This window comes from Dama dama, chromosome 12 (assembly GCF_033118175.1).
Source record: "Dama dama isolate Ldn47 chromosome 12, ASM3311817v1, whole genome shotgun sequence".
NCBI classification, from domain to species: Eukaryota; Metazoa; Chordata; class Mammalia; order Artiodactyla; family Cervidae; genus Dama; species Dama dama.
The window spans coordinates 257,472-275,283 of record NC_083692.1 but is presented as its reverse complement, the minus strand read 5'-3'; the positions used below and the strand labels follow the sequence as shown (position 1 = coordinate 275,283).

The 17,812-nt window shown below is 50.3% G+C and overlaps 1 protein-coding gene across 1 annotated transcript in view; it reads right to left on the bottom strand.

The window, feature by feature from the left end:
* The window catches only part of LOC133065879 (histone-lysine N-methyltransferase PRDM9-like), a 37,111-nt gene extending 28,364 nt beyond the window's left edge, over positions 1-8,747 (bottom strand). Inside the window, exons 1-2 of the mRNA XM_061156369.1 lie at positions 8,694-8,747; positions 8,229-8,322 (exon numbers count right to left, since the gene is read on the bottom strand). Of these exons, the coding sequence (XP_061012352.1) occupies positions 8,229-8,322; positions 8,694-8,747 (148 nt within the window). The remainder of the gene's footprint in view (positions 1-8,228; positions 8,323-8,693) is intronic.
* Positions 8,748-17,812: the final 9,065 nt, after the last annotated feature.

Here is a 17,812-nt window from a genome sequence, read left to right as displayed (position 1 = left end):
ACTTGGACTGCAAGGAGATCCAACCAGTCCATCCTAAACATAATCAGTCCTGAATGTTCATTGGATGGACTGATGTTGAAGCTGAAACTCCAATATTTTGGCCACCTGATGTGAAGAACTGACTCACTGGAAAAGACCCTGATGCTGGGAAAGATTGAAGGCAGGAGCAGAAGGGGACGACAGAGGATGAGATGGTTGGATGTCATCACCGACTCAATGGACATGAATTTGAGTAAACTCCGGGAGTTGGTGATGGACAGGGAGGCCTGGTGTGCTGGAGTCCATGCGGTTGCAAAGAGTTGGACACCACTGAGTGACTGAACTGACTGACTGATGTTTCTATCATATGCTGGAGCAGCAATTGCATCACACTCGAGTGACTCTGAGGAGATACCCCACGTCCAGGGGCAAAGGAGAAGCCCCAGAAAGATGGTATGAGGGGCACAGTCACATTCAGAATCAAACCCCACACCTGCCAGAGACACTCAGAGGGCTCAAACGCACCCTGTGCACACCAGGACCTCAGCCACACAGAGACTGAGACAGAACTGTGTCTGGGTGTGTCCTGAGGAGAAACGGGTCAGCAGTGGACTGCCGCAGGAACAGGGACTCTGGGTGCAGTAGACCTGGGTATGGCATAAGCCCTCTTGGATAAGTTCACCATTAATCCACCACAGAGCCGCCAGGACATCCACAGGACTGGGGAAACAGACTCTTGGAGGGCACAACAGAACCTAGTGCACACCAGGGCCCAGGAGAAAGGAGCAGTGACCCACAGTGGACTGACCAAGATGTGCCCGTGAGTGTCCATGAGTCTCTGCTGGAGGCGTGGGTTGGTGGTGGCCTGCTGCAGGTTTGGGGGCACTCACTATAGCAAGGCCTGCATGGCATCTTTTGAAGGAGGTCACCATTATTTTCATTACTTCCACCATAGTTTGGCCTCAGGTCAAAAAACAGAGAGGGAACACAGCCTCACCCTTCAACAGAAAATTGGATTTCCATCAGAGGGCAGATAGAATGAAAACCGCAACCACAGAAAACTAGCCAATCTGATCACATGGACCACAGCCTTGTCTTACTTAATGAAACTATGAACTATGCTGTGTAGAGCCAGCCAAGACAAACGGGTCATGGTGGAGATTTCTGACAAAACATGGGCCACTGGAGAAGGGAATGGCAAACCACTTTAGTATTCTTGCTTTGAGAACCCCATGAGCAGTATGAAAAGGCAAAAAGATAGGACACTGAAAGATAAGCTCCCCAGGTCGGTAGGTGCCCAATATGCTCCTGGAGATCAGTGGAGAAATAACTCGAGAAAGAATGAAGAGACAGATCCAAAGCAAAAGCAACACCCAGTTGTGGATGTGACTGGTGATGGAAGTAAAGTCTGATGCTGTAAAGAGCAATACTGCATAGGAACCTGGAATGTTAGGTCCATGAATCAAGGCAAATTAGAAGTGGTCAAACAGGAGATGGCAAGAGTGAACATTGATATTTCAGGAATCAGCGAAATAAAATGGACTAGAATGGGTGAATATAATTCAGATGACCATTATGTCTTTTGGGCAAGAATTCCTTAGAAGAAATGGAGTAGGCCTGATAGTCAACAAAAGAGTCTGATGGAGTACTTGGATGCATTCTCAAAAATGACAGAATGATCTCTGTTTCCAAGGTGAACCATTCAATATTCACAGTAATCCAAGTCTATGCCCTGACGAATAAGGCTGAAGAAGCTGAAATTGAATGGTTCTATGAAGACCTACAAGACCTTCAAGAACTAACACGCAAAAAAGGTGTCCTTTTCATTAAAGTGGACTGGAATGCAAAAGTAGGAAATCAAGGAATACCTGGAGTAATGGGCAAATTTGGCCTTGGAGTACAGAATGAAGCAAGGCAAAGGCTAATAGAGTTTTGCCAAAAGAATGCATTCATCATAGCAAACACCCTCTTCCAACAACACAAGAGGAGACTCTACACATGGACATCACCAGATGGTCAATACTGAAATCAGGCTGATTATATTCTTTGCAGCCAAAGATGGAGAAGCTCTATACAGTCAGCTGAAAGAAGACCAGGAGCTGACTGTGGCTCAGACCATGAACTCCTTATTGCCAAATTCAGATTTAAATTGAAGAAAATAGGGAAAACCACTAGATTGTTCAGGTATGACCTAAATCAAAACCCTTATGACTATATTGTAGAAGTGACAAATAGATTCAAGGGATCATATCTGCTAGACAGAGTGCCTGAATAACTATGGATGGAGCTTCATGACATTGTACAGGAGGCAGTGATCAAGACCATCCCCAAGGAAAAGAAATGCAAAAAGGCAAAATGGTTGTCTGAGGAGGCCTTACAAATAGCTCTGAAAAGAAGAGAAGCAAAAGGCAAAGGAGAAAAAGAAAGAGATACCCATTTGAATGCAGAGTTCCAAAGAAGAGCCAGGAGAGATAAGAAAGCCTTTCTCAGTGATCATTGCAAAGAAATAGAGGAAAACAATAGAATGGGAAAGCCTAGAGATCTCTTCAAGAAAATTAGAGATACCAAGGGAACAGTTCATGCAAAGATGGGCACAATAAAGAACAGAAATGGTAGGAACCTAAGAGAAGCAGAAGATATTAAGAAGAGGTGGCAAGAATACACAGAAGAACTGGACAAAAAAGATCTTCCAGACCCAGATAATCATGATGGTGTGATCACTCACCTAGAGCCAGACATCCTGGAATGTGAAATCAAGTGGGCCTTAGGAAGCATCACTATGAACAAAGCTAGTGAAGGTGATGAAATTCCAGTTGAGCTATTTCAAATCCTAAAAGATGATTTTTTCAAAGTGCTGCACTCAATACCAGCCAATTTGGAAAACTTAGCAGTAGCCACAGGACTAGAAAAGGTCAGTTTTCATTCCAATCCCAAAGAAAGACAATTCCAAAGAATGCTCAAACTACTGCACAATTGCACTCATCTCACATGCTTGCAAAGCGATGCTCAAAATTCTCCAAGCCAGGCTTCAACAGAGCGTGAACCATGAACTTCCAGATGTTCAAGCTAGATTTAAAAAAGGCAGAGGAACCAGAGATGAAATTGCCAACGACTACTGGATCATTGAAAAAGCAAGAGAATTCCAGAAAAACATTTACTTCTGCTTTATTGACTATGCCAAAACTTTTGACTGTGTGGATTACAACAAAGTGTGGAAAATTCTTCAAGAGATAGGAATACCAGACCACCTGACCTGCCTCCTGAGAAATCTGTATGCAGGTCAGGAAGCAACAGTTAGAACTGGACATGGAACAATAGACTGGTTCCAAATAGGATAAGGAGTACGTCAAGGCTGTATATTGTCACCCTGCTTATTTAACTTATATGCAGGGTACATCATGAGAAATGCTGGACTGGATGAAGCACAAACTGGAATCAAGATTGCCAGGAGAAAAATCAATAGCCTCAGATATGCAGATGACATCACCCTTATCGTAGAAAGTGAAGAAGAACCGAAGAGGCTCTTGATGAAAGTGAAAGAGGAGAGTGAAAAAGTTGGCTTAAAAATCAACATTCAGAAAACTAAGATCATGGCATCTGGTCCCATCACTTCATGGCAAATAGATGGGAAAACAGTGGACACAGTGGCTGACTTTATTTTTTGGGGTTGCAAAATCACCGCAGACAGTGATTTCAGCCATGCAGTTAAAAGACTCTTGATCCTTGGAAGGAAAGTTATGAGCAACCTAGACAGCATATTAAAAAGCAGAGACATTACTTTGCCAATAAAGGTTTGTCTAGTCAAGGCTGTGGTTTTTTTTTCAGTAGCCATATATGGATGTGAGAGTTGGACTATAAAAAAAGCTGAGCACAACAGAATTGATGCTTTTGAACTGTGGTGTTGGAGAAGACTCTTGAAGAGTCCCTTGGACTGCAAGGAGATCCAACCAGTCCATCTTAAAGGAGATCAGTCCTGGGTGTTCATTGGAAGGATTGGTGTTGATGCTGAAACTCCAATACTTTGGCCACCTGATTAGAAAAACTGGCTTATTTGAAAAGACCCTGATGCTGGGAAAGATTGAAGGCAGGAGAAGAAGGGGACGGCAAAGGATAAGATGGTTGGATAGCATCACCAACTCAATGGAAATGAGTTTGGGTAAACTCCAGGAATTGGTGATGGACAGGGAGCCCTGACGGTCTGCGGTTCATGGGGTTGCAAAAAGTCAGACATGACTGAGCGACTGAACTGAACTGAGGATAAAAATTTGTTGTAAGTGTCATGCGTTGAAGTTAAGTAAGAATCATGCTATTGTTTTAATAAAACCGGTATCAGTATAGGGTTCGGAGAAGGCAATGGCACCCCAGTCCAGTACTCTTGCCTGGAAAATCCCATGGACGGAGGAGCCTGCTAGACTGCAGTCCATGAGGTCGCAAAGAGTCAGACACGACGGAGTGACTTCACTTTAACTTTTCACTTTCATGCATTGGAGAAGGAAAAGGCAACCCACTCCAGTGTTGCTGCCCGCAGAATCCCGGGGACGGAGGAGCCTGGTGGGCTGCCGTCTATGGGGTTGCACAGAGTCGGACACGACTGAGCAACTGAACTGAACTGAGGATAAAAATTTGTTGTAAGTGTCATGCGTTGAAGTTAAGTAAGAATCATGCTATTGTTTTATAACCGGTATCAGCGTAGGGTTCAGAGAAGGCAGTGGCATCCCACTCTAATACTCTTGCCTGGAAAATCCCATGAATGGAGGAGCCTGGTAGGCTGTGGTCCATGGGGTTGCGAAGAATCAGACATGACGGAGTAGCTTCACTTTCTCTTTCACGCATTGGAGAAGGAAATGGCAACCCACTCCAGTGTGGTTGCCTGAAGAATCCCAGGGACGGAGGAGCCTGGTGGGCTGCCGTCTATGGGGTTGCACAGAGTCGGACACGACTGAAGCGACTTAGCAGCTGCAGCAGCAGCACGGGGTTATACGAAACAGGTCCACACCCCCCTGGCCCCGCTTTCTCACATCCACGCCCCCGTGCCCTGCATCCCCACATCCACGCAGCGCAAGCCAGCAGTCTGCCTCCTCTTTCAAGTCAGTCTTTGGGCTTCGCTGAGGTGTTTTGGCCCTGGGGAAGGAAATGGCAACCCACTCCAGGATTCTTGCCTGGAACATCCCATGGACTGGGGGGCCTGGTGGGCTACAGTCCATGGCGTCACAAAGAGTCGGACACAGCTGAGCGACTGAGGAGTTATACAAAATTGCCTGTGGTGCCGCTGTGTTTGCATCTGCTGTCCACACCATCATCCAGTGAGCAGGAAGGATATAATCCCGGCTCTTTCTCAGCCAGTGAGTAATTGGAAGAGATTATTACTGGTAACAAGAATTAGTATGGTAACAAGGAAAAGGAGTGTTTGAAGAATCAGTTAATGTTGGGGTCTGAGTGAATGGATCATATTGAGAAGTCTATAGTTGATCATATGACAAATAGGGCCACCAGCACACATTATTGAGAAATAATCTATTTTAGAACTGAATGATAGCTTAAGGGTTTCTAGTGTGATTCAGTGTCAGTTTGAGATAATTATCTCTTGGACTGTATAAATGATTATTATTGTTGGAACTAAGCTAATGGTGAAGGCATATGAGATAATCTTACATATAGAGGGTATGTGGTGGTTTTATAAATGTTAGTCCTTGTTATTATGATCGATGATACAAATAGTGAGGCTAGAGTGAAAGAGGAAATTTAATTTATTACTTTTATTTGGAGTTGCACCAAATATGTGGTTCCTAACACCAATGGATAAAAGTTTGAAAAAGCCATGCTGTTAGTCAAGGGAGTAGAAAATCAGCAATTCTTATCTACTTCTGTGGTAAATAAGAAGGTATTGTCTTCTCTTACTAGATTCACAATCAAGTGTTTTTTTCTAAACTATATATACAGTATAAGGGGCCTAGAATGATTTTTGGGTTTAAGGATAGGAGTAGAAGAGGTAGGATGGGTAAAGATATGAGAGCATTTTTTCATGTAAAAGATGGAGAGATACTGTATATGTGGTGTGTGTATTTCTCTCACTGTGTTGAAATAAATATATATGAAGAGTATAGGGCATCAATTACTATATGAATTCCTATTAAAATAATTACAATGTTTGATCACGAGAAGGATATTACTACAAATAGCTCTCCAATCAAGTTAAGAGTTGGGGGTAGAGCTAGGTTTTTTTAACTTGCTGGTAATCATCAAGTTGCTATTAGTAGGAGGAACATTTGTAGGCTTTAGGCTAGGATTATTGCTTGGCAATGGACCTGGTAATTTGAATTTGCCAGGCAGAACAATACAGAGGATGTAAGACTATGGGCAATTATTAGGGCTGTGGCTCCTATACAACTTCAGGGTGTTCGGGTAAGGATAGCAAAGTGCTATGTGGCTGACAGAAGAGTATGCAGTGAGTGATTTTAGGTCTGTCTGGCATAAGCAAATTGAGCTGGTTATAATTATGCTTCATAAGGACAATAGAATGGGTGGATACCCTATGAAGTCTGTTGATGGGTTTCAAATTATTGTAATTCGTAATTCGTAGTATACCATAGGATCCAAAGTTCAGTAGTGCGGGCAGCATAGCCAGAACTATGAAGCCTGCAATAGGGGCCTCTTCATGTGCGTTAGGTAGTCAAAGGTGGAGGCCATAAAATGGTATTTTTACTCTAAAGGCAACTATGCATACTAACCATATGAAACCATTGGATCAAGAGTAGGATACTGATTGGGCTCAGCATTAGAATATTGAAAGGTCCTACTGTATTTTGAATGTAGACAAGTATTCCTAAGAGGGGGAGAGAACTTACTAGGGTATAAAATGAATAGAGACCTGCATTAAGGTGTTCTGCTTGATTTCCTCTTTGGGTAATGATAATGAGTGTTGAAACTAGTGTTGCTCCAAATAGAATATATAAAAGAATTAATTTTATTGCAGTAAATGTTATAATTAAAGTAATTATAGTATGACTAGCAGTGATACTATTTTTTTTTTTCTGGTAGAGATTCTTTTAATACGTGGTGCTGACTATTAGTATAAGGGGTCATAACCATGTAGTTAAAATCAGTGGTGGTGTCCATAGGGAGCGGGAGAAAACTAATGAGAAATTGAGGCTGTTGTCATTGAATAAGGAGGAGTAGGCTTGTGAGTCTAATTAGTAGGCTATGCGTGGTGGTGTTAATTCAGATTAACCTGATGATCAGGTCAGTGGTATTGTTGCTGACCACAATCTTGGCCTTCTCTGCCTGCTGAAGCTGAATTAAAGGACATGGAGGCAGAGTCTGGAGGAAATAGAAAGCTGGCTTCAATTCTCAGCCAGCAGAGAGGGGAACCCAGCAGGCTCATGCCTCAAGACCTGTGCCTGAGCCCCTTGAGGAGTCTAGGGGCTCATAGAAGGAAGGGCTCACAGTCAGGAGGCAGTATGATAAACCAAGGGGGTAGGACTTTTATTTCTTCCTCTTGCATTTATTCACAGTCGCATCAGTTCAGTTCAGTTGCTCAGTCATGTCTGACTGATGATGGGAAAGACTGAAGGCGGGAGGAGAAGGGGACGACAGAGGATGAGATGTTTGGATGGCATCACCGACTCAATGGACATGGGTTTGAGTAAACTCCAGGAGTTGGTGATGGACAGGGAGGCCTGGTGTGCTGCAGTCCATGGGGTCGCGAAGAGTCGGACACGACTGAGCGACTGAACTGAACTGAAACCACTCCAGTAGATTCTTCCAAGTGTGTAGCCCAGAGCGTTCTGCCTGAGGGAGTTGAGATCACACAGGTAAAACGTGTGAGAGCTCACAGGGTGCTCAGGACTGTGGAACTGACAGCCCTTCCTGGGCGGCCAGGACCCTGAGCAGCGATGAGAGCCTCGCCCCCTCGTGGTCCCAGGGAGAAGGAAGCTGATAGGCCTGCCGGCCGGTCCGAGCCACTGCTGGGAGGTCCCTGTCTACCCTGACCACTGGAGTGGCCCAGGGGGCCCACCCTCTCGGGCCCCACCGATCCCCTGCCCCACACCCATGTGGAGAGTCCTTCCAGGCCGTCATGACGGGAATCTGTGGTGGGAACTCAGCGGAAAGCTGTGAGGGCAGCTGGGACCTTCCTTCACCGAGGACGTGACATCACCAGGTACACCAAGGTCACGCAGGAGGCAGGGAGGCCGTTTCAGATGGTGGTCTGTGCCGAGAAGGACACAGGACACGGGCAGGCAGGGGCTGACGGGCGGCAAGTCCAGAGAGGCGCCTTCTTGGAGGAGGGGCGGTGCTCAGACAGAACTGCATCTGGGCCCGGAGCTCCAGCGGGCCGGCTGGTGGCTGAAGAGGGCAAGGCCGGGGCTCGGCCACATGAGCGGTGCATCTGGCCTCTGGTAGAGTTTCTGCTCCCCAAGGACTGGGGTTATTGTCTGTCTCCTCACGGCTGTCCCGTGCCTGGAACACGACCTGGACAGAGGCAGGTGCTAAGCAAATATCTGTGAATGAGTGGACGGTCCGAGTGTGGAGATGCGCAGGACAGGCGGCGTCAGGCTGCAGAGTGGGGGTTACGTAGATTAGGAGGCCGAGCCGGGAGAGGCATACAGGGTTTCTAAACCCGGACTTCCAGCCCCCTTGGGCTCAGCTCCACCCAAGCCCGTCTGTTCCCCAGACACTCTATTTTCTACGGTACATTCCCTCTGGCCTTCACTCACCTGCGTGTCCTGCCCTGCATGACTTAAAAGCAGCTCCAGGTCTGTTCCTCCCATCTGTGCCTGAAGCCTCTTTATGCTTAAGCTGGGGGATCCCAAGGGCGCCCCCTGAGATGGGGCCCCTTCCCTGCCCAGGGACGGGTGCACCTTGTCTGTGCCATGGACTCTGCTCTCTGCAGTTGTCTGCCTGTTCAGGTCTCTGCCTGACCCAGGGCCGGGAGTGTTCATGGGTCGGTGTGTCCCCGCTGATTCTAGCAATCCGCCAGGCTGAGTCCTGCTGGCCTGCATCGTGACACTGCCATTTACTGGTTACACGGGGCCCACCCTGGAGCACAGCTGACCACGTCCACTGGTCTCAGCTGGACCTCGCTGTTGGGCCGGGAGCCAGACGGTCAGTGCTGCTGGTGCCTGTGGGCATGGCTGCCATCACAAGCCTTCTCCTTGGGGCTCAGCAGCTGAGCCGTCAGGGCGGGTGCAGAACGCGCTGCAGACCGGCACAGGGGGTCAGCGCTGGGCCTCAGCCAGAGAGCGGAGGCTCCGACGTGGGGCCTGCCCTCCATTAGGACAGTTTCCGGCCTCCTGGGCTCTGTTTTGTCCGACCTTCGAGGATCGGGCGGAGCTGCTGCACTCATCCTGGCCCACCCGCTCCAGAGCTGCCCTCACAGACCTCCCCTGCACTGGGGTCTGACCAGTACATTCCTGGTCCCAGCACCAAGCCAGGGCGTCCCAGAGCCCCTTCAGTTAAGGGGTCAGGGGAAGCAGAGCCGCTTTGTGTTGAGCTGGAGGGGGAGTCGTGTGGGTAGAGTTCTCGTTTCCTCCAGCGACACTTGTGGCTTACGGCGCCCAGGGCTTCCAGCCAGCCTGTGGGCTGCCGTGGGACCCCGTCTCCTGTCGGCTCCTCTTCTGACTGGTTGGTCCATGTTCTAACTGCTCGGGACTTGGTGCTTCTGGTTGACTGTCTATTGTAATTGGCTAGCATCAGTTCTTTTTTTTTTTTTAATCAGTATTTTTGTTTGTTTGTTTGTTTGATGTATAACTGGTTTATAATGTGTTACTTTCTGCTGCACGGCTCAGGGACACAGTTATACACATATACATTCTTTTTAAAAATATTCTTTTATAGTTTATCATTGGACACTGAATATTGTTCTCTGCTATGCAGCAGGGCCTTGTTTATCCATTCTACTTATAAAAGCTACATCTGCTGACCCCAGCCTCCCACTCCATCCCTCCCCCGCCCCTTCCTCCTTGGAGAGTGCCAGTCTGTTCTCTCTGACCCTGAGTACATTTCTGTTTCATGTGTGTGTGCTCAGGTGTTCAGTTGTGTGTGACTCTTTGCGACACCATGGACTGTAGCCCACCAGGCTCTTCTGTCCATGGGATTCTCCAGGCAAGAATTCAACACTTGTTGAGTGCAGGCTTGTGGTCACTCTGACCTGTCACAGACCTCTCAGAGGCCATCCACTGGGTGAGTGCATGCTTGTGGTCACTCTGGTCTGTCACAGACCTCTCAGAGGCCATCTGCTGGGTGAATGTGGGCTCCTGGTCACTCTGGTCTGTCACAGACCTCTCAGGGGCCATCTGCTGGGTGAATGTGGGCTCCTGGTCGCTCTGGTCTGTCACAGACCTATCAGAGGCCATCTGCTGGGTGAATGTGGGCTCCTGGTCACTCTGGTCAGTCACAGACCTCTCAGAGGCCATCTGCTGGGTGAATGTGGGCTCCTGGTCACTCTGGTCTGTCACAGACCTATCAGAGGCCATCCGCTGGGTGAGTGCAGGCTCGTGGTCACTCTGGTCTGTCACAGAGGTCTCAGACGCCATTCACTGTGTGAGTGCAGTCTCGTGGTCACTTGGCCTGTCACAGACCTTTCAGAGACCATCTGCTGGGTGAATGTGGGCTCCGGGTCACTCTGGTCTGTCACAAATCTATCAGAGGCTGTCCGCCATGTCAGTGCAGTCTCGTGGTCACTCTGACCTGTCACAGACCTGTCAGAGACTGTCCACAGGGTGATTGCACGCTTGTGGTCACTCTGCTCTGTCACAGACATCTCAGACGCCATCCGCTGGGTGAGTGCAGCCTTGTGGTCACTCTGGCCTGTCACAGACCTATCAGAGTCTGTCTGCTGGGTGAATGCATGCTTGTGGTCACTCTGGTCTGTCATAGACTTGTCAGAGGCTGTCTGCTGTGAGTACAGGCTCATGGTTGCTTTAGTCTGTCACTGACCTCTCAGAGGCCATCCACTGGGTGAGTGCAGGCTCGTGGTCACTCTGGTCTAACACAGACCTGTCAGAGTCTGTCTGCTGTGTGTACAGGTTCATGGTTGCTTTAGTCTGTCACTGACCTCTCAGAAGCCATCTGCTGGGTGAGTGTGGGTTCCTGGTCACTCTGGTGCACAGTCTCCGTGGGGATGTGGAGAGGCACTGTGTGGCTGCCCCAGCTGGGGGCCACTTATTGCCCTCTTGCTGCCCCCAAGCTACGTCTGGAGAAGGCTAATCCCAATGAGAAGCTACTTTCAGACTTCAGCTCACATCCCAGGAACTAGCCTTCCAGCCTAAGCAGGTCACTCGGGGTTTCCTGTGTTAGTGCTCACAGCTCACATTCCCTAGAGAGTGGGCCGGATCTGGGGACACATGTCCTCTGCTGCTAAAACTGACATTAGACTGTGTTCCAAGGGATGGACCACAAGGGGTGATGGGAGAACGTCTGCCCTACCTGCTTGGAGGCACTGTGCCCCCAGCCCCTGCCTTCTCCCCACTCAGATACGGAAATTGGGAGAGCAGGAGGGGGAACCTGGGCCCCCAGTGAGACCCTCTTAGCAGAGCTGGGCCTGGGTCAGGCTTGGAGGGTGTGACCGAGAGTTTGCTGGACAGGACGCCACATTTAGAGGGCCTCCCGCAGTGCAGGCTTCAGGGCTACATAACAACTAAGTGCAGAGCATGGTGGCTGAGCTGACGGCTGTGGATCCTGCAGGCTGAACGCTGAGCCCTGAACGTTGGAAGGTTGTCTGGAGTCACAGGACCTGCTTGCTCTCTCTGCTGAGATGATCTCAATGGGGACCCAGGTTCCCCCTCCTACTCTCTAGAAGCTATCAAACTGAAGCCAGTCCTCATGGTGAGCTCTGAGAAAACTCAGGAAAGGAAAGAATACCTGCTTTCCAGCAGCCATCAGACTGCAGCCACTCCCCACTGTGATCCCCGAGGAAACTCAGAAAGGAGAAGTCAGGATGCTGGTCCCAGGTGGTAAGGTGTGTATCAAAGGGGATGATTTCAGTGAGATGGCTGGTGCATCTTCCCACACTTAGAAAAGTGCTAAGTTCCTTAACTTTAGATGCTTCCCCCTGGTTTTGAAATCCTAAAAGATTTGTACTGAATAAAGCAACTCTCAAGACCTGTATTATAATATTATTATGTCTATACATATGAAGTAGAGACTTTCCAAAGAACAACAAAGACAAATCTCAACATTCAGCACACTGGCACCAGTGGTGGGCTCTCCCCAGAAGATGCAACTAGTTGGGCAATTAGAACACTCATCACCCCTTTTCCCATAAGATTGTGGAATGGACACTGTCACTGGGAATTGTTACAGGGAAGAACAAAATCTGACTCCATGTTGAATGTTTTACTCTAACCTTTGCTTCCTGTTGGCCTGTTTGCTACAGGGATACTGTCCATACATAATGGCCTGCCTCAGGAAACCCCGCCCCTCTGCCTCTGTCCAGGACCTGTCCACCAGTGGATGGCTACAGGAGGGAGAAAGTGACACATCTCCCTCCGAGACTGGCCATTCCAGGAGATATTTGCCAGATAAATGGCCTTTTTATTTTATTTCCTCACTTACCAGCTTTGGGTTCTATGAAAGACACTGGCATCCAGACCCTGACAAGATGGTTTCTTCAAGATATTAGTCTGCTATCTTCTCAGTCTGCCAGCTTTCCAAGTAAAGTCATCTTCCTTGCCTCAGCACCTCGACTCTGATTTATCACCCTGTTGTGAGGCGTGCAGAGCGAGCTTGGACTTGGTAACAATCCCACATGCATTGCAGTCAAAAAATCAAAACATTAAATGGAAGCAATATTGTAACAAATTCAATAAAGACACTGAAAATGGACCATATAAAAAGATCTGAAACCAAAAACCAGAAGGAACACAGTGGTTGTCTGAAATATTTAGAAAGCAGTTAGAACCCCTCTTGCCCATACCCCATGAAGCCACACTGGACTGTTAGGCCCTGTCCATTCAGTACACCCTCTCCAGACCCCAGCTGGAGGTGCTCTGCCCCCAATGCCCTCCTGGGTCTCAGGAGTAGAAGAAACAACCTATGGGGTCTCCTCTGTGGTCCAGGGGAGCGTCACATCAGCCACCCTGTCTCCCTGCCCATAATAAATAAGGAGGGTTGTCAGCACCTGGGCAAGTGATGCTCTGGGCACCTGGAATGCCTCTTCCTTGTGAGATTCGGTGTGAAGACAACACAGAAGGAGAACCAGCCAAGAGGGATCCAGGGAGCAGTGAACCCCTCTTCACAGGGACCCTGTGAGACCCAAGACTCACTCTGCCCACCCTGTTCTGACTTTTGGGAACTTGCCTTTGCCATTCTCTGGGCAGGAGGTGGGAAGGTCAACAGGGTCTCTCTTCCACCTCCTGAAACCCAGGTGGGCACCAGGGGAAGCAGCCCTCCACCTGGGGTCCAGAGAGGGTGTCCTGAGTGCACAGGGCCTAACCGGTCAGTGAGGCCGGCCCTCATCCACAGTGCACTGACCTGCTGCAGGGTCTCGGGTTCCCTGGCATCCAGCTCGGCCATCGCCAACCCCAGCTTGGTGTCTTGGGAGCCCCTCACTTGCGGGCACCCAGCAGGTGAAAGCTGCATGCCCAGTGAGAAGGAGGAGAAGCCGGTGGGGCCGGGGTCCAGCATGGAGTGTCCAAGGCCCCTCTGCTCCCCCAGGAACACCCAGCCCCACCTGCCATGGGATTTCTCCTCTTTAGTATGTGTCTTTGTGGCTGATGTTGCCAAACACCTTCCTCTGGAAAAGAAGGCTCCATGACTGTGCAAGGGGTGGAGGTGAAGAGGGGCTATAGCCCTAAACCCAGAGAGCTTCAGAACTAACTCCCCTGAGCCCTGAACGTACTGCCTGTTACATCTGTACCAACCGAGGCCAAGATCCAGGCAGATTCTCTGTGGAAACACTTTTCTGTCCAACAAGAGAGGACTTGTTAACCCACAGCTGAACCCCGAGAAGTGGGACGTGCTGTAACTGTGGAGACTGCAGGGAAGGTGTTTGAGAGGCTTCTTCCCGGGCGGCTCCCCGAGGCCCCTGGAGTTACTGGACCCAGAGGCGGAGCACTCGCGCTTCTCTCCTCACTGCAGGCCAGACGGTGCCCCCAACCTCACAGCCCTGCTCCTCCCCCTTTCTGAGTTCAACAGAAACCCCCCGGTCACGAGGCCAAAGCCCAGTCTTCTTGGTGAGCAGAGCAGAGGCCGGTGGGAAGGGGGGTGGAGGCTGCAAGCTTCTTTGTAGAAGAAAAACACGGACGTGTGTTCCCGTGTGTGGTGGCCGCATGCTGCAATAATTGGTGTTCCCCACACTTTTATGGGTGGGTTTTAGTTTCTGTAATTTCAAAATTTCTTTTTTTTTTTTAACAGCTGCATATTATGAGAAAATTTTGCAATCAACCATGAGCACTTGCAAAATAAGATCTTATTTTTTTTTCCTTTTCCTAAAATGTCACAGTTTTCTATGGTGACAGATGAACCGCCTCCTACTTTTAAGTATTCATTTAATTGGCTGCGCTGGGTCTTAGCTGTGGCATGCAGGGCCTTCAGTTGCAGCATGTGGGAAATAGTGCCCTGACGAGGGATTGAACGTGGCCCCCTGTGTTGGGAGCTCAGAGTCCTAGGCTCTGGATCAGCAGAGAATGCTGCAATCTCCTACTTAAATCAAGGTTATTTATTTATTTCCGGCTTGCTGAGTCTTCGCTGCTGTGCGGGCTTGTCTCTGGCTGTCGGGCGTGGGGGCTGCTCTCTCGTTTCTGCGCTGAACTTCTCCCTGTGGCGGCTGCTCTGGGTGGGAAGCAGAGACTCTAGGCTCTTGGGCTGCAGGAGTTGTGAACGGACTTAGTTGCTCCACGGCACGTGGGGTCTTCCCAGATCAGGGACTGAACCCGTGTCTCCTGCATTGGCAGGTGGATTCTTAACCACAGCACCACCAAGGGAGTCATTCCCCTCCCTGCTTCCTGCCAACAACCCATTTTTAAAAAAGACTATAAATAATCTGTTTAGTAAGTTTTCAGGAGTCTGAGCTCTGAGGTCAGCGTCTGGGTGTCATTCTCCCAAAGGCATCTTAGCTTCAGATACTGGCTGGGCTCATGAGTCCAGTAAGCAGGGCAGGTCTGGTGGCTGAAGACAGGCTTGGCCTCTGGAGCTCTGCCCTCACCGACTCACCCAGGGTCCCCGAGCCCCGGCAGCCAAGCAGAGCCGCGCGCAGGCGGGGCTGGGTACAGCCACGGGGCCGCCGTGGTCAGGGTGGAGCGTGCGGCGGAGGCAGCTGGCTGTCCGTCCCGTGACTGCTGGTGTCCTGTGTGACCGTGCATGGCAGTCACGGTGTCAGGTGGGGCCTGGCCACTGTCCTGGGGACAGGATGGGACCTCAGAGAGCTCGCAACCCCACTCCCCATCCCCCAGCTCCGCTTCAGATTCTGGCTTGTGGCTGCTGGCAGCTCCCTGGGCTGGGAGGCTGTGTAAAGCATCAACCCCCTTGCTCAAGGTCAGCTGAGACCCCCAGCTCTGGGGTCACACACCATCTGTGCCACCACCCAGGTCATCCCACTTCTGTGAGGGAGGGCCTGTGTGGGGCTGTGGGTGATGGGGGATTTGTGGGTGTTGTGGGCTGGCCCGAGGAGTCAGCTTTTTGAGCGGAGGGGAGTGGATGGGAGGGTAGGGAGAAGCTTTGACCTGCTCAGCCTTCCAGGGGATTCCAGGCCCAGCTCTGGTGGGAGGTGCAGGTGAGAAGCCCCTGCAGGTTTCTGGATGCCCACCGTTTTTCAGTTGAAGCCCCTCTGCCTACACCACCCCTGACTCTCCCTACCGTGGCCCCGGCCTAAAGCCACAGAAGATGGGGAGTTTACGTGTCTTCCCTTCCTGTAGGGACAAACACGTTCCTTTAACAAAGCATAGAAACCGGAAAATAATAGTGGGTGGTTATCACTGACACGGTTCATGTAGAGACGCTTCACAAGCCTGGCACATGGAGGGGACTGAGGGTCGTTGCCCGAGTCCTGAACTTCGCACCCTCTGCCCCCCGCCCCGTGGCCCACTCTCCCCTTGGTGTCTTCTGGAGGCCGGGTGGACTTCAGCCTCCGGAACCCCTTCTGGAAGGACCAGGCCAGGGCAGAGGTCATTCACAGAGGGGAGGGTGTGGTCGACCTTAAGAACCCCATTGCCCCCACTCTGTCGGAGCTCAGTTCCGGGTCTGAGCAAGCGTGGCTTCCTGGTGCTGTCTCCACCCTCACTCACCCAGGGTGGGGGGGCTTTGTGTCCACCTTGTCCCCTCGTGCAGCCTGGTGTCCCCAGGACCCGTGCTGTGTGTGCATCTGCCCTGCTCACAGCGCACCCCGGGGCCCATCAGACTTCACTCATGAAAGGGAAGTGTAAGGATGAACTACTCCATGGTTAACAATTTCATGGCGCGACAGCGTTGACCAGAGCGCACGGGCACAGGTACGAGGCCCATGCAGAGAGAAGCCGCGGTGTGGGATTCAAGGACCCTCCGTGTGGGGGTGGGATGGGGGCAGACAGGGATTTCCTGCAAACCTGGCTCCAGGCTCTGTTCTCTGGAGGGGGATGACTGTGGGCACTGGCTGTCTGTGGAGGGGCCCTGGGGATGCCCAGCTCAGCAGGAACGGCAGGGGTGGGAAGGGAGGTCGGCCTCCCTTCGCACCCCTGACCTCACACCCCCTCATCAGGGCAGCCCAGTGCCTAAACAGCCCCTTCCTCGTATAGCTCTGTAGACCTGGAAGGTGTGGGGGCTGGACGACATGCAGGAAACAAATTCTGTAATGCAATTATCCTTCTATTAAAAAATAAAAAATATTAAAGAAAAGAACACAAAGGACAGCAAAGGTGTGGCTTGCATTCTCAGCCAGCCTCTGCCAGATTCCAGCTGTGCTTACGCATCAGACCAAAATGCTGGTGCTCCCACCTCGTATCACAGATGAGAGAATAGAGAGAATAGAGACACAGAGAGGTTGAGCATCTTGCCCCAGCTCACACAGCTCCTGGGGGCAGGGCTGAGAACTGGACCCCTGTGGTCGCATCTGGAGTCCAGATGCTGTGATGACCCTGAGGGAGCGGCAGAGAGCAGATGGCCCATGCTGAGACAGGCGCGCGCGCACACACACACGTGCACATGGCCTTCACCTTTGCGGCTACAGAAGTCAGAGGGAACCAGAGGGCCACCAGGAGAGGCCAAAGGAGAGTCAGGGACTATAAGGAGGAGAAGCCACACTTCCCAGGAGGCCGGGGAATCACTTCCCTGGTGAGTCTGTCTCAAACCCTAGATTCCTCTCCCTGGACCCAGGATTGACTGTCCAGTGACCTAACTGAGTTGGGTCCAGAATGATGCCTTCCCAGGGGTTCAGCTATGACTGGACTCCACTACTGTCAGTGATAAAGGGGGAATGAGTACATAGTCTGGGCTTCAGATTTGTTTGGAGATAAAATTTATTAGGTGTACAAACAATCACGAAGGCAATTGGCATGAACATCTCCAGAACACTTAAGAAACCCTCTGCTGTTTATCTACCTCCTCTCCTGTCACGAACGTGGAAGGTCTATTTAACAAGTAATTCTGTGCTTATCGCACTCTTTCTTTAAAATATTTATCATATATTTATTTATTCGGCTGTGCTGTGTCTTAGTTGCAGCCTGTGGGAGCTAGTTCCACAATCAGGTATTGAACGTGGGTCTCTGCATTGGGGTCTTGACCCCTGGACTAACTTGGAAGTCTCTCCTCATACTCTTGTGGACAGTAACGGGTTACAGACCTCCTCTGAGGCCCCCTTAGAGCTGAGGCACGGGGTGGCTGCAGTAATCCTCCTGTGGCTAAGGTGTGGTTTGTTGGTCATGAC